Source organism: Hippopotamus amphibius, chromosome 5, assembly GCF_030028045.1.
Source record: "Hippopotamus amphibius kiboko isolate mHipAmp2 chromosome 5, mHipAmp2.hap2, whole genome shotgun sequence".
In the NCBI taxonomy this organism is placed as follows: Eukaryota; Metazoa; Chordata; class Mammalia; order Artiodactyla; family Hippopotamidae; genus Hippopotamus; species Hippopotamus amphibius.
In genome coordinates, this window is record NC_080190.1 from 33,032,207 (window position 1) to 33,050,839 (window position 18,633).

An 18,633-nucleotide genomic window follows, 5' to 3' on the forward strand; every position below is an offset into this window, starting at 1 on the left:
TGCCCACCTGGCAGGGTGCAGCTCTCAGGAAGGGGGTCCTGCGGTGCTCTGGGGTCTGGGGTAGGGACATGGGGCGCTGAGCGGCTCCCCACAGGGCTCCCTTGCAGGTGTGTAAGTACGACTTCGTGGAGGTGCGCAGTGGCCTGTCCCCCGATGCCAGGCTGCACGGCAAGTTCTGCGGCTCCGAGATACCCGAGGTGATCACCTCGCAGAGCAATAACATGCGTGTGGAGTTCAAGTCTGACAACACAGTCTCCAAACGTGGCTTCAGGGCCCACTTCTTCTCAGGTGTGCGGGTTTGGGAGCAAGGCCACAGACTTAGGGTGACATGGCTTTGCGGGCTCCCAGCCTCGAGGCACCCGCCCACCCCTCTCTGCCCCTGCCCTCACAGTATCTCTGCCTTGGTCCTGGTTTTATATAGTGGTGGCTGTGTTATTACAGGGCTGCCAAAACAAATGACCATAAACCAGGTGGCTTACAACAACATAAATGTTGTCTCTCACTGCTCTGGAGGCCAGAGGTCTGAAATCGAGGTGTGGGCAGGGCTGTACACCCCCAAAGTGCTTGGGGGAAAGTCTTTCTTGCCTCCTTCTAGCCCGTGGTTCCAGTCCCAAAGTGCTGGGCAATCTTCATCTCTTTATTTTTTAAGGGTTCTTTAAGGATTCTTAGTTGTCCTCATGGAAACAGAGGGTAAAACTAAAACACCAAGAGTTCAGTGACACATTACCTGCAGTGGACAGAGGGTACAGAGAGGAGGGAGACACCACTGACCCCTGAAGTTATCCCGGTGGGAGAGCTGGGGATGGAGGTTGGTCCTCAGTTAATTGGGGAGGAAGCTGGCTCAGGAGATGGCTTGAGCTACAAAAACCATGACAGCAACAGCTAACTCTTGAGTCCATCCATAATAGTAAATAAAAACTAACACTGACTTGGGGTTGGATGCTGTTCTAAGTGCTGTCCCTGTACTAATTTGTTTCCTCCTCTCAACAACCCTACGAGGTAAGGATACCATTACTGACTCCACTTGACAGGTGAGGCAACTGAGGCACAGAGGTCAAGGACTCCCCAAGGGTACAACAGCTGGAATTGGAGGAGTAGGGCTGGCACTGGGCCAGCTGGCCCAAGGTTCGCATGCTTACCTGCTCCACAGGCAGGAGGAGGTGTGGGGTCGTGGAGTAAGATCCCAGGCCTCTGGGTTCACACAGGCTGCTTGCTCACTGAGTAACCTTGAGCATGTTAGCGTGCTCAGCCTCAGTTTCCCTACCTGTAAAATGTGGGCATAAGCAGCTCCTTCCCAAGGTTGTGTGAGAATTAACTTAGATAATATAGAGTATAATATAGAGCGATTAGTGTCCATCACATAGTAAGTACTTAATACAGAGTAGTTTTTATTATTGTTAATATCATTATTAATATTAGCCTGTCCTTTTAGGAGCTCCTTGGTTTGGGTGGGGAGCAAGGCTGGAGAACATATATACACATTAAAGTGCTTTAGGAGCATGGGGCATTCAATATATATTAGGGCCAGGTAATATCCAAGGAAAGCTGCCCCACCCTCGCCCCCCGTAGAAGGATAATCAGAGTTGGGACAATCAGGGAGGCTCCCTGGTGGAGGCTTCTTTTGAGCGGGGTGCTGGGCTGTGAGGGACGTTCCCAAGTTGCTGGTTCCCCTCAGGAGAGTCTGTTGATCTCTGCAGACAAGGACGAGTGCGCCAAGGACAACGGCGGGTGCCAGCACGAGTGTGTCAACACCTTCGGCAGCTACCTGTGCAGGTGCAGGAACGGCTACCGGCTCCACGAGAACGGGCAGGACTGCAAAGAGGGTGAGGCTGGACCCCGGCTGGCGGGGCGGGGCTCCCCTTGGCGGCGCGAGTGTGCGCATGCCTAAGAGTGGCGCTGAGGGCCGCTTCTTCGCTGTCTGCCAAGCCCTGAACTAAGGCTCAGCTTCTGCCTTCCCTCCTCCCACCTTCCTGCTCAAGAGTGATTTTTCCCCAGGGCGGTCACTGCTTCAGGAAGCTTGTAGGGGCCAAGTGCTCGCCTACAGTTATTATTGCAAAATCAGACTGCCTAGGTTCAAATCTTGGCTCCACTACTTAATAGCTGTGTGACCTTGGGTGAGTTACTGAACCTCTCTGAGCCTCAGTTGTCTCTTCTGTTTAAAACATACCTCCTTCATCCAGTTTTTGTGAGGGTTAAATGAGAGAATGCTTAGAAAGTATTTCAGACAGGCTGACACATATTAATTAAGCACTTGAAATGTCAATAGATACCAGCCATCTATGTCACAATCTTATTTACCATAAGCCGGTCTAATGGTAAACTAGAATTTGGGGAAGACTTTGCTCCCTGCTTCATTCACTAATGGGAGTCCTTCAGAGCCAGACAGCTTTTCTGGGAAAAGGCCTCTGGGAAAGGCCTTCCCGTGTTCTTATCCGCCCAGCAAAGGGAATTTGAACCATAACGGAAAAGAATATGTAAAGAATGTACATGCATATAACTGAATCACTGTGCTGTACAGCAGAAATTAACACCACATTATAAATCAACTATACTTGAATAAAATAAATTTTAAAAAAAACTAAAAAAAAAAAAAAAAAAAGGGAATTTGAGCATCTTGATAAACACACAGGCCTCCAGGCCGCGGCCCCACCACAGAGCCCTGCATGCACATCGGGGTGAGGGAAGATTCGAAGACCTCAAGCCCCGTCTCTGGGATAAGCATTTCGGACTCAGGAGACTCTGGCTGGCGCGCCACAGACACTGATCAGAGCCGCCCTGGAACCTTAAAGAACAAGCTCAGACATCTTCAGAAGCCCACCCTCAAGCCCAACACTGTGAGCCCGACGCAGGCGGTCACAGGTTGGGTTGAGAGGTGGGTTGGAAGAACTTGGAAGGAACTGTCATTCTGGAACTTAAAACTTTGTCTAGCCCCTGTGGTGTGGGGGAGGCCAGGAGGGATATAAACTCTGCTGAGGTCCCATCGGTGAACTGTATGGGTTCCCCAGGGTGGTGGGGAGAGCGGGAGAAAACGTCCCGCTCTGAGCCGCGGCCCCTGCGAGCGCCTGTCCTCAGTGTGGAGGCAGCAATGAGGGGGAACCTCTGTGCAGCCGCCCCTCCCTCTGACCTGCCCTCAACCTCCAGCTGCCTCAGCCTGAAGCCACAGGGCAGCCTAGGAGACAGCAGTGGTTCCTCTTCAGCACCCTCTGCTTCCTAATTAGCAACTGCAAAGGCAAGCCTGGCTCCACCCCTGACCAAGAGGGCACTAGCCATCTCTCAGCCTATTTTCTCAATTAGAAGGTGGGAAGGATTAAATGAGAGGATGCAATCAAAGTGCTTAGCACAGTGCTCAACACAGAGGGAGACAAATTCCAGCTATTGGCCAAAACGCTACTTACTGAGCAAGTCGTGGGACTACTCTTTGCAAATAGCATGGTAACCAGGGCAACATCTGTAGCCTCCAATTGAAACTGCTTTGAAAACTGAAAGACAGAAGACATAGTGACGGAGATCTTTGTTAGCAGTTGCTGAGCCTTCCACATGCATTATCTCATTTCATCCATGCACTGTCCCCTACACGGTAGGCATCCCTTTTACAAATAAGGACACCAAGGCTCAGAGTATCACAGCTTGCAAGTGGTGGAACCAGGACTTGGGGAAGAGGTTGGCCTGAATCAAGGGTCCCCTGGCTCAGAGATCTGCTGATTTATTTGGCTTCGCTGCCTTCCTGGAGCCAGGTCATCTTTCTTACTACTGCTATTCACATCATGGTTGTTGCTGGAAACAAGGTAGAGATAGTGGTTGAGACAACAGGCCCTGGGGTCAGATGGGCCATGACCCTGTGACAAGCGCTCAGGGAGGAGACTCTTCCGGAACTACTGCCCACAAATGAATTACCTCTCTCTCTCTGCCTGTGTCCCCTCTCCCATTGCCTCCAGCTGGCTGTGTGCATAAGATCAGCAGTGCAGAGGGGACCCTGGTGAGCCCCAACTGGCCTGACAAATACCCGAGCCGGAGGGAGTGCACCTGGAACATCTCTTCAACTGCGGGCCACAGGGTGAAACTCGTGAGTTATGTTCAAAGTTCGTGGACAACATGGACTTCGGTTCAGACTGACATGGGTCTGAGTCTCTGCCTCTTCCCAGCTCTGAAACTTGGGGAAGTTACTCAACATTTCCAGGACTCAGTTTTGTTATCTGGAAGATGGGCTGCTGATGAAACCTACCTCTTGGGGCTGTTGTGCAGATTAAAAGTGAGGATGCACCTGAAGCCCTCGGCACAGGGTGGTGGGTGAGAAAAGCTCTAAATAGCACCTGTTCACAGGGATGTCCATAGGAGCTGGCATCCATCACACAGATTTGAAGCACTGTTTGAGATTCAGTTGTTTCCAGTTACAATATTTTACCCAAAAAAATATATTCTCAAGGTAAAAAAAAAAGTAGTCAGTCAGAGCATTGGAAAGTGGAGATCAAGTTTCCAGATCCCCATGCTTACTCTAGAAATGACTTCCCTGAACATTTTCTTATTAATTCTTCCAGAAATTTCTGTGTGCATATGCACAGGGAAAAATACATATCCTTTTCCTTGCTCAGAGTTCTCAAATGGACTCTAGTATTCATATTCTTCTACAACTTACACTTTTTCCAGTTAACAATAGGAGATTGAGTTATGTATGTTAATTCTCGCTTGAATTAAAAAAATGTATATCCTCCAAGTCTTTCTTTAAAGTCCCACCCATGCATATGATTGTGGTGGTCTGCACACCACACTCGGTTATTTCAAAAGAGAAATGAATTTTTCCTTCAAGTCTTGTTTCTCAGCCACCAGGGAGTCCCAGATCCTGGAGTGTAAAACCAACCCTCTTGTCCTCTGGAGAAGCTGTATTCCAGCCAACAGACGGTTTTTAAATGGGTCATTCTCACTCTGGAGATAGATAAGCTCTTCTGAATGTATATAGATGTCCTCCTGAATTATGGACCCATGATGCAGGGAGAAGGGAAGAGGAGGAGGTGACAGTAAATAGACAGTTGCCCAGGGACTTGCGTGGGTGTTTACTGGTGAGAGCAGTGTGGAGGAGGACAGGTGGATGAATGGGCGCCCAGGCTGGGGGCAGGCGCTGGTGTCTCCCTGTGACCCCAGGCCTGGGGCATCAAGGGGTGAAGGCAGGGCCCCTGACCACAGGTGCCCATGTGGGCACCTCATGTGCGTGGCTGCCGGGTAGGAAATGCTTTCTGCTGCTCTCCTGGGTCAGTCAGAACAGCCCTGAATCTGGGCGAGGGTGAACGAAAGCGAGTGCATTGGAGAAAGGCTGCCATCCGCTGGAAGATGATCGCCATGGCAACACAAATCTCTGAAGAAGGCGGGAGGAATGGCGCCCCCTGGGGTTGGGAACAAGCAATTTGCACAACTGGAAGCAGCCCTGCCCTGGAAGGGCCACCAGATTTTAGTAACTGCCCTGAAGGTCTTTTCCTGTTCTGCACAGTGCTGAGGAACTAAAGCCACCGATCACAGTGGCCAGGGTGAGCCCAGACCTCCAACTTACCTGAGGCTCACACACGTGCGCTCGTTCTTAAGTACTGCCTTGGGAAGTGGATGGTGGATGTACTGATCAGGATGTATTAATCACGCTCTACCTTGTTGCTACCAGAGTGTGAGCTGAACACTTACCAGGAAGCTCGTGTGTGGCTGTACAGGGACAGCCACAGGGTGTCCCATGGGCTTGTGGGGAGACCCCCGCCTCCTGGCCCACCGTTGCCCTCCCATTTCATGGCCCACCCTGGTGCCACCGGCCTCCCCTTCCTCCCCCTCCCCTCCATCCCTACCCCCACTTTCTGGCCCCACCTCCCTTTCTATAAGTGTGAAGAGCTTTGCCCGTTTCAAGTGTGTTTGTCATCCTTATGAAAGCCGATGGCCCCTCTATTTCTCACTCTCTACCTCCATCCCTGCCCTGTCACCCTGGCCCCCTTCTTGTGAATTGAGACCCCTTCCCACCTCCAAGTAATGTTCTCTCTCCCTTTCTGTCATTTGGTCAAGTCTTCAGTTAAACTGTTCCTTCTCACCTTGTCCCATCTCGCATATAGCCATTGGCCAGTCATCTGCGCAGCACCTGAGAAGCCCTATATGTGGCGCTGCAGAGCCTGGTGTACAGCCTGGAATTATGAGGTTGCCCGGGCCTGCTTCAGGGGACAGTCTTGGGGGCGTAGGGAGGAGGGAGGCAGTATAGCCTGGTGATGGTTAGGAGTGTGGGCTGGAGTCAGGCTGGCTGGGGGCCAAGTTCAGCTCCATCCTCCTCTAGCTGTGTGAGTGTGGGCAATCCACTTCACTTTCCTAAGACTCAGTTTCCCCTTCTGCACACTGGGGATCATAACAACTCTTCCTTCACAGCAGCATCAGAATTAAGTGAGAAAATGCAGGGCTCTGCATCGAAAAAAATACTCAGGCCAGCCACTCTGAGGATGAGGACTGTGAGGCTTTGTGACGATGCCTCATAAAGCTCATCACATCACCTGCGCTGCAGGATCGCGCAGTGCAGCACAGGGGCCGAGGGCAGGGGCTCCTTGACCTCCTGGTCCTGACTCAGCTCTGCCAGTGGGTGACCCTGGACAAGTTATTCGAGAGCTCTGTGCCTCGGTTTCCTCATCTGTAAAGTGGTGGTTATTATGGTAGACACCTCACAGGGTTGTGAGGATTACTACTCACAAAGCTTTGAAAACAGCCCCTGGCTCAGAGTGAGCACCTAGGTCGCCGCTGCTCTCGTCATTAAGTGAGGGAGAGGCTGCGGGACGTGACAGGAGGAGCACGGACGCCAGCAACATTGAAACCCTCTGACCCTGGCTGTCTGCTCTGCAAAGTGGTCACGGTCGCAACAGCTCATAGGGCTGTTCTGGGGACCAAAAGAGGGGCCAGCTGGAGAGTCTCACTCGACAGATGTGGCCTTCATCACCATGGGCTCCACACCCCCTGCACAGCTGGCTGGGCAGATGTGTGTCCTCATGTCCCTCCTCTCCCACCCCTGGAGAGGGGACCCCCAGCCCCGGCTGAAGTGACCTTGCCTCACTTTCTGCTCTTCTTTCCCCAGACATTTAATGAGTTCGAGGTCGAGCAGCACCAGGAATGTGCCTACGACCACCTGGAGCTGTATGACGGGCCCGACAGCCTGGCCCCCGTCCTTGGCCGTTTCTGCGGCAGCAAGAAGCCAGACCCTGTGGTGGCTTCGGGCAGCAGCCTGTTTCTGCGGTTTTATTCAGATGCCTCGGTGCAGAGGAGAGGATTCCAGGCCGTGCACAGCACAGGTGCGTGGCTGGGACCCCGGCCTTCCGCTGATCCCCACGTGGACTGGAGATAGATGGGTGATGAAGGCAGGGAAAGGACCACTAGGTGTGTGCTAACATGTCCCTTTTAAAATGAAACATGGGCAACCATAGGCGGAAGGGTTGTTTTCTTTTAATGTCCTTAACGGACAACCTTTTAAGTGGGCAACGCTTTGTCAGTGCCACGTTTCTTTCCTCCCTTCCTTTCTTCCTCCCTCCTCCCTTTAAAATTTTATTTGTAGTTTTGCTGGTCTGTGAAACCCTGAGTCTGGAGGCTGAGTGATGGAGAGTAGCCCTTTGTACCCTCCAAGGACCAGTTCCAGAAAACGAAGTTTGTTTCCCGTTATTTTTCCCCACTTGAAATAAATAGCTTTACTTGTCCCTTTGGAGGAAAGCGTTTATGCTTATAACTTACATTATTTACTGTGTTGAACAGAAGAAAGTCAGTAAGAACACTGGCTCTGCTCTTTAACCATTTAAAGGATACAACCTGGGACTAGAACCCGTGAAGCCACTTTGACTCCCTGATCCTGACCCTCTGGCAAAGCAGTGGCCGTGCAGCCCACTCAGAGCCTGAGATTATGATCATGACCCCTGTGAGGTTTCCTGATCCCTTTACCAGCCCCTCCTCCCAGTTTTTTCCCGGAGCCAGAAAACATGAATCAGGTGAGACAAAATGACAGCCAGCACCTTCGCGCGCTGGCTTGCCCTCGCCTGGGAGAAAACTCCCCACTGTTCACGCGGCATCGTCACTTCCCCAGCGAGGTTTAAAAGCCACCGACGAGTGACTTCACCCTCTTGTCCCTGAAGACTGAGTGTGGGTGCTCAGGGTGGGTCAGGGTCCTGCAGGCAATGGGGGCACACGCAGGTGGAGTCGTTATTTGAGGAGAATTTAATAAGGGACTGTTTACAGAGGGGTGGGGAGGCTGCGGGGACACCACAGGGACAGTGCAGCAACCAGGGCACCTTAATGCAAGGCTGCTACACCCTCGGCCCGGAAGCCAGAGGAGGGAGCTGTTCCTGGAGCCTAGAGACAGAGGGGGGCAAGCAGAAGGCCCCCTAATAGGAGCTGTGACCTGCAGTCAAAGGACACAGCCTGTGCTGACCAGGCAAGGAGGGGGCCTGTGACTAACGCACTGACCTCTCTCCTCCCTCCTCTGATCCGCTAGTGCTCCCTGTGGCTGGGTCATGAAGGCAAAGGGCTTGTCCACGTAGACCCAGAGGTCTGTCTCCGGGGCCCCAGAGCAGGTGGGGAAGAATGGAGGGGGGACCTGGCAGGATGGATGGGAGGCCCCCCGCCCTGCTTAGTGCCCATTTCATGGCGTGCCATGTCTCAAGAATTTGAAATTTCCCTGAGACAGCTCAGACCTGGAGGACATTCTAAGCCAGAGCACACAGGGGGCTAAGAGTTGGCAGTCGGACAGGATGGGGGCCAGGCCGGACGTGGAGCTCCAGCTGGGCTGGGGGATATTACCGGACAGTGCGGAAGCCACACCACGGGGAGGAGGCGTGGAGCACATTGAGGACCTGCCGTGGAGGATTTTGCCTTCAAAATTTCTGTTGCTTTCTAATTTCCTCTCACTCTCATTTATACATTTTTATTGTGTGGTGTCTAGCGGCCTAGACACACAGTAGGATGCCAGCCAGAGTTATCATCCTAGTAAAAAACCCAGAAGCCAAGGCTACAGCATGCAAGTCCAAAGTACAAGGTGCAGCTCACCTGTAACACCCACAGGGGTTTCAAGGCTGGCCGGTAGTCAGGCTCTCAAATGCAGGCGCCAGCCAGGTCAGTTCTGAGGTTTCAGGTTTGAGCGCTCACCAGCAGTCTGGTGTGCTTTTGGTGCCCTCTGCTGGCAAAACAACAAGTTACAGTAAGTTGGTCCGGCAGGTGTGAGAGAGCCCTTCTCAGATGGTTCAGGCGCTTCCGGGCAGCGAAGTGGTAAAGATCCAACCACATCACAGCGACCAGGCAGACAAACCATCCATTGGCCCCATGTCTCCATAGCAGAGAGGAAAAGGTTTTTCTCATTAGCATGCTTCGGTATGCCCCGAGACCTCCCCATGACCCATGCTGGGAACAGAGGACCTAGGTTTGTGCCCAAGGGCCAATTTGGACTCCCCAGCGAGCGCTAAAACCCCTGCATCTCTTTCCCTCCTCTGTAAAATGCGATGCTGAAACGTGCCCGGCCTTTCGCACAAGACACGCAGCAGGCTTTGTAGAGAGAACTGGCCTGGGCGCAGGATGTGAAGAGAACCTGGGGGCTGGGAAGAAGGGGCGCGGAGCGTGCGCTCTCCGTGCCGAGGCGGCATCGTGCTTCTCTCTCCGCTCCAGAGTGCGGGGGCAGGCTGAAGGCCCAAGTGCAGACCAAAGAGCTCTATTCCCATGCCCAGTTCGGGGACAATAACTACCCGAGCCAGGCCCGCTGCGACTGGGTGATCGTGGCGGAGGATGGCTATGGCGTGGAGCTGATATTCCGGACCTTTGAGGTCGAGGAGGAAGCCGACTGTGGCTACGACTACATGGAGGCGTACGACGGCTACGACAGCACGGCGCCCAGGCTCGGCCGCTTCTGCGGCTCCGGGGTGAGTCCCGGGGATGCGGGCCGGGGAGCGAGCGCGAGGCCCCAGCGCGTGAGCTGTGCGGTGAGACACACGCGGGTCAGAGTCCTGGCTACCCCCGCACTTGTAGACCCGCCAGGAGGTGCCCTGCCAGAGCAAAGAGGGGAACGGGAGGGTAGTCAGAGGGGACGCTGGGAGGTGATGGGGACCAAGTCCCCGAAGGCGTGGTGCCGAGGTCCGCTAGGTAAGAGCATTTTCCTCAGGATTCTCTTCCTACTTTTGCGTTTTTATTTAGCCTTCAGGCTCTTTAAATTTTTTAATTATACTTTTGTATATTCCGTATGTTCACAACTCTCTCCCCCAGTAAAACCAAACGCCTATGAAAATTATGAATTAATCTTTTGCTATAAACATATTAGGTGTGCTCAATGGCATTATCATTTTTTCCAGTATCATCTCTTTCCTGGGCCACCTCCTCAGGACAGGGCAGGCCTATTTGGATCACTGTTTCCCCAGTTCCTGACATAGGGCCTGGCATATAGTTGGTGCTCAGTGAAAGTGTGTAGGCCAGCCAGTTCAGTGTCCTGGACCTTCTCTGGCTGTCCCACACTGGGCACTGCCCACACTGGGCCCCCAGCTTTCTCCTTTCCTCCATCTCTAGGGCTGATCACTCAAGCTTCTTTGCAATTGGCTGGACATAAGTTAAATCATTTTGGAGTCATTAGTGCCGGTGCTAAACAGAACCTCAAACTGGCATTTACTTGAGTCTTTGAATAATTTCCCTTCATCTTGTCTCACCTCTCAAAAAAGAAAGAATGGCAAAGTGTGATAGTTGATGCAGTGCCTTTGAGAGATAAAGTCTTTCAAATTGTGGAAAAACCTTGGCGGGTCCTGAGCTGTGCAGTGCATGGAAAGCCCAGTTTGGTTCCATTAGAATCTGGCAGAGAGCAGCCTCAGAACCTGGCTCCCCTTTATCCACCACCTGGAGGAACTTTTCTGGCAAATGTAGTGACTCTACCCCATGTTTTGTGCTTGGACAGGACACAGGCCTCTACAATGATCTTTGTCTTAAGACTCCTGGGAGATGCATCACAGTGGGGACCCTAGAGCTGGGTGATTCATGGTACACACCTTACAGGGAGAAAAACCTGAGCCTGGGGCCTGTCTAGTTGTGTGAACTTGTCTCAGTTTCCTCAAGCATAGAATAGAGATAGAACCTGCCTCATAAAGTTGTTGTAAAGTTTACATGAGATGAGATCTGAAGGTGCTTAGAGCACTGCACTTAATTAATCTGTGCACTTCATAAATAATGGGTTCTATATGAGCTATGCATTTAGGATTCTTGGGGCAGGGGGCGGGACTGCTCTCTGGAGCAGAAGTTGAAAAGCTTTGCTTTGAAAAAGAGCTTCTTTTGATGCCCTCCGGAGTGTCTGGTGCCAGGGATGCCCCGTGCCATCATCAGCCATCTTGGCTTTCTGTAAAGTTCTGTCTCATTCTCTTTATTTCAAACTCCAACCACAGCCAAATGGCTTAAAGAAAGTCCCCCTGGTTTTCCTTTCTCCTTCCCTCCAGCCATTGGAAGAAATCTACTCTGCAGGGGATTCTCTGATGATTCGATTCCACACGGACGACACCATCAACAAGAAAGGCTTTCACGCCCGGTACACGAGCACCAAGTTCCAGGATGCCCTGCACATGAAGAAATAATGTTGTTCTTGAAAACGCGGAACTGAGAATGTTTGTTTTTATAACAGTAGCACCTTGTGAATCTGCCCTAAAGCAGTGTACAGTATTATTCTCAAATGAAAACTCAAAATCTAGCCTTGGAGGTGTGTGTATCTGATGAGGTTCGGCCAAAACAAGGAGAGAAGATGTTCCTTTGATTCCAGCTGCAATGTTATCAATCATGGAGTTTTCAAAATTAAGATTTGACGTCACTGACTATTCCAGCTATGCCTGTTCATTCTCCCTGTCCCTTGCTCCTGTGAGGCAAAAGCCCAAACTTGGGTGGGTCCTTCCTGTATTTCTGGACGTGCTTCTGTAGGTGTCAGGCAGTGTGACCGTGTTCTGGAGACTCAGGTCATCTTCTGTCTACACTGGGCAATGAGGATAAAAGCCTGGCCTTTGGCTGGAGACTTTTGCTATCTCTCTGCCAGGGACACATCACCCAGGAAACCTGAGAAAATGGGTGTCAGAACTAAAGAAGGCATCACAGTAAGTGGCGTACAGAGGGAGCTGATGTGCAAGGATCACGGTCATGTAGCAAGGAGACCTCCAGCCTTTCCTCTGCATCATTGGCTCTCCTTGCCCACATTGGGTTTGCTCCACCCCTAATTGCATTAGAGGGTAAGTCATCCGTTGTGACTTCAGAACATTTGCTGGTGAGAGTCCCCAGTCTGCTGAGAAGAAAACATCCAACTTGTCCTCCTGCCCTTGTTGACTTGGAGAGGACTCCACCTGGCCTTGGGATTCCATGGGATGAGAACCTCTCTTCCTCCAGCTTTGCAGGCACTTGCTGTGGTTGACCTTGACTCTGGACAACCAATTCAAACTGCGTTTGCAAGACGTGCAAAGACATCTTATGAGGGACCATTTGGGTCCCTTGTGGGGCGAACATCATTGAAAACTGGTGAATTATAAGCTATGTAAGAATCAACCCTTTGTGAAACAAGTCTACTGTGACTAACTTCCCAAAACCAGTCGGGTTAAGGAGTGCATCGGTGATGTTGCTCAGACTAACTAGCATTCAGTCACCAGCCTGCAGTCAGAATTCACCACACTTGGCACTTGTTCTAGAGACGTGTAGAGGATGTTGTTTACATAATTTTAGAACCTCCAGGTGTACTTTAAACAATGAGGTAGTTTTGAATGGCATTTCATTAAGGCATCTATGGGCATTATGAGCTAAAAGCTGTGGTATGTTAGCTTTAAAAGAGTATTTATGTTGGAATAATTTTTAAATAATGTTTACAGTAACCGTAAGTCCTGTGTGGCTGGTATCGAACACAGGACAGCGCACGAGAGGGTTTTTGGTGCGAGCCAAGGTCACTCCCAAGCACCAGAATTCCTTTGGGATGAATCAACATCATTCGAAACAAAGTATTTACAAAAGAGTAAAGGTGATATTTTTTAAAGATCAGAATATGCCCCCAGAGGACTATGTCTAAATAAAATGATTGCTGGGAGTTTAAAAAAAAAAAAGACAAAAAAAAAAAAGAAAGAATACAAAGACAGGTAGAAGAAATGCATGGGAGTATTTTTTCCTTAAAATAGAAAAAAAAGTATTAATAATAATATATGTCTGTATATATGTATGTATATAGAGGATCAACTGTCAGAGCCTTAATCAATGCAGTGTGATAAATGCTGAACCACTGACTTAACTGAGCAGACCTCCCGGACCAGCCCCGCGTTTTGTGCATCTTCTTTCACCAAGCTCTCTCCTGGCCATTCTTGGCCGTGGATGGAGGTCCAGCCTACATTCCTATATCATGATCTATCACAGCCCCTGTCCTGGAGGATCTTTGATTCAGCACACGGAGCAGCTTGTCATGTCGTGTCTTACGCACCTTATAAGGTGGAATCCATTTCTCTGATTTTTGTGTTTTGGCGGCTTTTATTTTGTCCCATCTGATCTTCAAAGTTGAAACTGATATCAGGATGCATAAGGTGACTGTTAAGGTTTTCTCTCCAATAACATGAAAATTCTGTAGTTTCAGCCTCTAGAAGTCTTAGTAAGATTAGTGAATTCCCTAGAAAAGCGGGAGGGAGTCAGAAACAGCTCTGCCTCAGTATTTGCTACCCTTGTGAAACAATGGTACTTATTTTTCTCTCTCTCGTATGAATATTTTCAAAAACACAGCTTCGACAATTATCAACCTATGGCCAATTTGAAACAATGGGACTCTTATGGAAACCTTTATTTAGGCCTTCTGTGAGTGATGTATTCCCAGAAAAGACAAGCTCTGATTCAGCTGTGGCTGGCCGGACCACTCCCCTGGAAGCTCAGACTCACTGGACACACGCACAGTGCAGCTTTTGCAAGGAACGCATGGCTGGCTTCGTGAGAGAAAGTCCACTCAGCAGAAAGACCCAGGCCCTTGCTTTGGCTCTTGCAAATGCCCAGTGACCTTCCTGCACACATCCCAGGGGACATTACCCCTTCCTGCCTTGTCCTTGGGGTTGTTACAGAGCTCCAAGAAGACTGGCTTCAGTTCAGAGAATTATCTTGATGACCTGATGAAATATTTGGGGTTTGGGTCTTCAGCCTGGTCCAATTCTAGTATAACCTGCTGTAGCAGATGCTAGAACCTGGATCCCAGGGCAGGATAAGGATCTGGAATTCACTTCAGCCTGTGGAATTTCTCCAAACAGAAAATGAGGCTGTGCATTGTCTCCCTGTAAGACTATTTTCCTCTAAGGTTAAGTTTCCTATTACTCACGAATCTCTGAGCCTGGTTAAATCATTTGTAAAATCTTGTTAACTGGCAAATCACACTGGGGTTTGCCATTGATCTGGTCCATTTGACACATCTCAGATAATTCGTGGTATTGTATTGTTCAGTCTGTGAACAAGTGTTTCTTTGGCTTCAGCCGATGTTTTTCAAGTTTCCTTTGTAGACTGAACTTCTGAAAAATAATCCCAAATGCCTAGAAGGATTCTTTTTTTTTTTTTTAAAGAAAAACTGTTAGAGCGTTATCTATAATATATTGTATTTTTTATTTTGAGCAATTGTACATTTCATGAAACATCAGTTTCAAAGAGAAAGAGGAGAGGAGCTAACACATGTCTAGAAAGAATTGTTTCATTAAAGAATGTGGATTTATTGATGTGTCCTGGGTTTGTGTTACAAGTTCAGGCAAGATCAGTCCTCTTGGTGATCATTTTCTCCACAAGAACTTGGGGAAGAGATAAAAGAAAGGGGCGGGGGGACTTCTCTCTGGCCTTCTACTGTCTGGTGAGTACCCAGTGCCTGGCTCCAGAACGGGACTTCCTATTGGACCCAGCAATTCATGAGCAAAGCTGAAGAGGGTTTCAGAGTTGCCCCCTTTCTTGGATCCAAACAGGCCAGAAATCTGACAACATGAATGGTTGCTGCTGTTAACAGCGTGAGATGTGGTAGACATCTTCCGTTGGTTCCTCAGCAATTCTCTCCTCCTGGTTTTGAGACTGAGGACCACAAGTGATGTCTAAAACTGAAGGTCACAGCTCCTATAAGGGGGGTCTCTCTCTGGACTCTGGCAGCCACTACTTCCACTTGTCCCTTCAGGCCTGGGGGGTAATGATACTCTGCCCATCTAACCCTGGTACTGCATTATCTCCCAATTGGAACCTTTATAAATAGCCCTTTTAATAAGCCCCCCGTAAATACAGCTAGCTGAGTATATCACTCATTTCCTGTGGGGGCCCTGGCTGATACAGGGTCATTTCTAGCACAAGGACAGAGAAGCCATCTAATCAAGGACAGTCTTTTGAGGTTGACCAGATGAAGAGACTTTAGGTGTGTTTGGAGTTTTGTGCGTCATATCAGGGAAGGGTAATATGGGACCATGTTTTTAAAAACATTCAGTCTTAATGCAAAACTATTTAACACAAGCGACTGTTTTGTGCTATATATAGAGTGTCAAGGTCTTATGACTTTTCTGCCCTTTTGCAGCCACCAGTACCTAAAGGATGAGCCCCAGTCGTGCAGGGGTAGGAATGCTTGATGTGTCAGTCAGGATAGGGTAGCTTATGCCACAGCAACAGCAAAAAACCCTCACGTGTCAGGGTCTTTACAGAAGAAAGACATTTCTTGTTCATACTACATGTTCATCTCTGGTGTCTGGAAGCCCTTCCACACCATCCTCAGTCAGGACTGGGCTGACGGAGCAGCTACTACCTGGAGCCTTGCTGATTCCTGTGGCAGAGGGAAACAGAGCGAGACAAATCACACGCTGCCTCTTACGACAAGGAGTGACATATCACTTCTATTCACGTGTCATTGGCCAAAGCAACTCACACAGCAACCCTTAACTTCACGTTAAGAATGAAATGAGGGACTTCCCCGGTGGTGCAGTGGTTAAGACTCCGCATTCCCAATGCAGGGGGCGTGGGTTTCATCCCTGGTCGGGGAACGAAGGTCCTGCGTGGTACATGCACAGCCAAAAATAAATAAATAAGAAACTTGTACACACACCAACACATACACAAAGGGAAGAAAAATCTGGGGAAAAAAAAAGGATGAAATGAACTAGGACTATCTGGTGGAGCCCACTAATAACTGTTACATGTGATACTGACAGACTGGGAAATGACCAGAATCCTTCTGTTTGTTTTCACATTTTACCTCATCACTACTTCCTTACGGATATTTTAGATAAAGATTTTTTAAAGCCAGAATAAGGCCACCTGTTATTTGGAATGGACCAGCTTTTTAAACTGACCCGTTGTCGGCCGGCAAACCATCAGCGTGATCAGGATTGTACGGATTTAAATACAAATGATCAGAGGATCGCAGGGCCGGCAGCTCTAACCTTTCACCCGCTAAGGGCATCTCTTCTATAGTTTCTAAGGGGATAACTCTCAGGTCTAATACCTTCTAGAGGAGGTGAGCCCACTCACTTCATCCATTTCTTCTTCTTTGGGTGATGATGCTAAGTTCCTTTCGCAGAACTATCTCTTCCTACATTGGAGGGGCCCACTTTGGGCCAACTTTTGGCCAGGTCTAGGTCCTCCTTGAGCACATGAGCCCCACCAGACTGTTACTGAGCAGGGTTCTTGGACTCTTTAATCAATAGAAATTGATGAGCCTCTAGATGAGAAATTCAGGCAAGTCTTTATTGGGGCTCCTGCTACAGCACCAGGGAGTGAAACCATGTAACAGTTTCCCTTACTCACTCCCTGAGGAGGGGGCGGGGTAGGGGAGCTAGTTTACATGGGGTGAGCATAGGGGTCGGGCCTGAGGGGTGGCTTAGGAGGTCTGCCCGCCCCCTTGGTGGTGCTGTGTGCCGGGCGCATGTGCAGTGCCCTGCTTTTGCTCCTGACATCTCAGAAGTGGCAGTTGGGTTTTTTGGTCTTTTTGTATCATGTTGTTCACAATGGGTCTGGACTGCGCATGCACGCAGTTATTTTTGGTCTCTTATATTTTCTTGCTCGGGGAGATGTTTGTCCAGGTGCAAGCACTGCAGCAAAGAGTCCCAGGTCCCAGATCCCAGTGTGTCTCAAGACCAATCAGATCCTCTTCCTGGAGCTGGAGTCCTGGTCAAGGGGCAAAAGGGCTGAGCTAATTCAGAGCTGGTTTTCCGTGGGAGGATATCCTGAGAGGACTGTCCGGGAGTCCTTGCTGCTGAAGCCTCAGGAACAACTCAGCGCTCAGGTCCCTGCCCTCTCTTCTTTCTGTGAGTGCCCCCACACTCACCCAACCAATTTCATTTCTTCTTAAATTACAAAGTCTGCTTTGATGCTTATGACCAGAAAACCGTGACTGACCCAAACTCTTAGGCCAGAGCACCCCTTGACTGGAGGTCTTAGCAATTCTTCTAAAGGAGTAACGTGTCCGTTGGAGGAGAGTTGGTGATCAGTGGATGCATAGCAAACAAAAAGAGTCAAAAAGGACCTCGCTGGCCTTGCCCATCCTCAGACAGCTTAGCCAGAAGGGGCGGGGCCATCAGCACAAGGTTCTTGGTCCAGCTCTGTGGTGCAGGTGTGATTTCATGCCCACCAAACGAAGTTAGAAGCATAATTTGTACCAGTTGTGCGGATTTGAATACTCCAGCGGCATTGTAAACCATATTGGCTCCACTTTATAGACTGAGGCGGAGGCTGGAAGAAGTTACTTCCCTTGCCTAAGACCACACAGGGTCCAGGAGAGCCAAGACCTTCCGCACAGGCCTCTCTGAACTGTGCTGTCTCCTCGATGTCCAGGCACCTGTGGATTCAGTTTAGCCGTCACGGTGGGTATCGGGGACTGGAAGCCCCGTGAGGTAGAGGCCACGCAGGTCTTGCTCAGCATCACATCCCAGGGCCTGGATGCCCACACCCCGTTTTCCAGTACCCCCTGCCTAAGCAGATGGTGCCTCCACCCCTGCTGGTCAAGCCACAGACCCAGGAGTCGGCTTCCTTCTGATCTTCTCTCCCCTCCCCTGCCCCACATTTCTTCCATCATCAAGTCTCACTGCCTCTCCCCCACAATAAGCCTCAAACCCATTCACTGCCGCCATCCCAGGGCAGCCAGCATTGCTGCTCGCTTGGACTCTGCTAACCAGTCTCCAGGTTAACACGGGTCCCCAGGCTCCACAGAGAAGCCAGGTAATCATTGTCAACATAAGTTAGATCATCCCCTCTCCTTCTCACAACCCCTGAAAGTCTTCCCGTTGCTCTACGATGGCATCTTACCATGCCCAGCCTCACATCTGGGCCCCTAACTCACTCTAACTCCTTCCAGGTCCCTCCCTGTAGGCACACTGGCCCCTCTCTGGTCCCAACATATGCCAAGCCTGCTTCAGCCCCGGGCCTTTGCATTTCCTGTTCCCTGTGCCTGTGACCCTCTTCTCATCTTAAATGTCAGCTCTCAGAGACGGCCTCCTGGTCCTCCAGTCACTCTTCCCTTACATTCTACCTGCTCCTCCATGGTGACTTTCTCTGCTTTGTTCTGATTGTTGTCTGTCTGCCTCACTGGAACATACATTCCCTAAGAATTGGGGCCTCATTTGTCTTTATCACCAAGCCCAGTCCAGTGCCCAGAATAATACTTGACATAGAGAAATTGTCAAAAAGATTTGTTGA

General features: G+C 50.0%; 1 protein-coding gene across 1 annotated transcript in view; it reads left to right on the forward strand.

Moving 5' to 3' along the window:
• The window catches only part of TLL2 (tolloid like 2), a 134,656-nt gene extending 123,083 nt beyond the window's left edge, over nucleotides 1-11,573 (forward strand). The window contains exons 16-21 of the mRNA XM_057735781.1: nucleotides 108-288; nucleotides 1,698-1,823; nucleotides 3,936-4,063; nucleotides 7,076-7,289; nucleotides 9,640-9,890; nucleotides 11,439-11,573. Of these exons, the coding sequence (XP_057591764.1) occupies nucleotides 108-288; nucleotides 1,698-1,823; nucleotides 3,936-4,063; nucleotides 7,076-7,289; nucleotides 9,640-9,890; nucleotides 11,439-11,573 (1,035 nt within the window). The remainder of the gene's footprint in view (nucleotides 1-107; nucleotides 289-1,697; nucleotides 1,824-3,935; nucleotides 4,064-7,075; nucleotides 7,290-9,639; nucleotides 9,891-11,438) is intronic.
• Nucleotides 11,574-18,633: the final 7,060 nt, after the last annotated feature.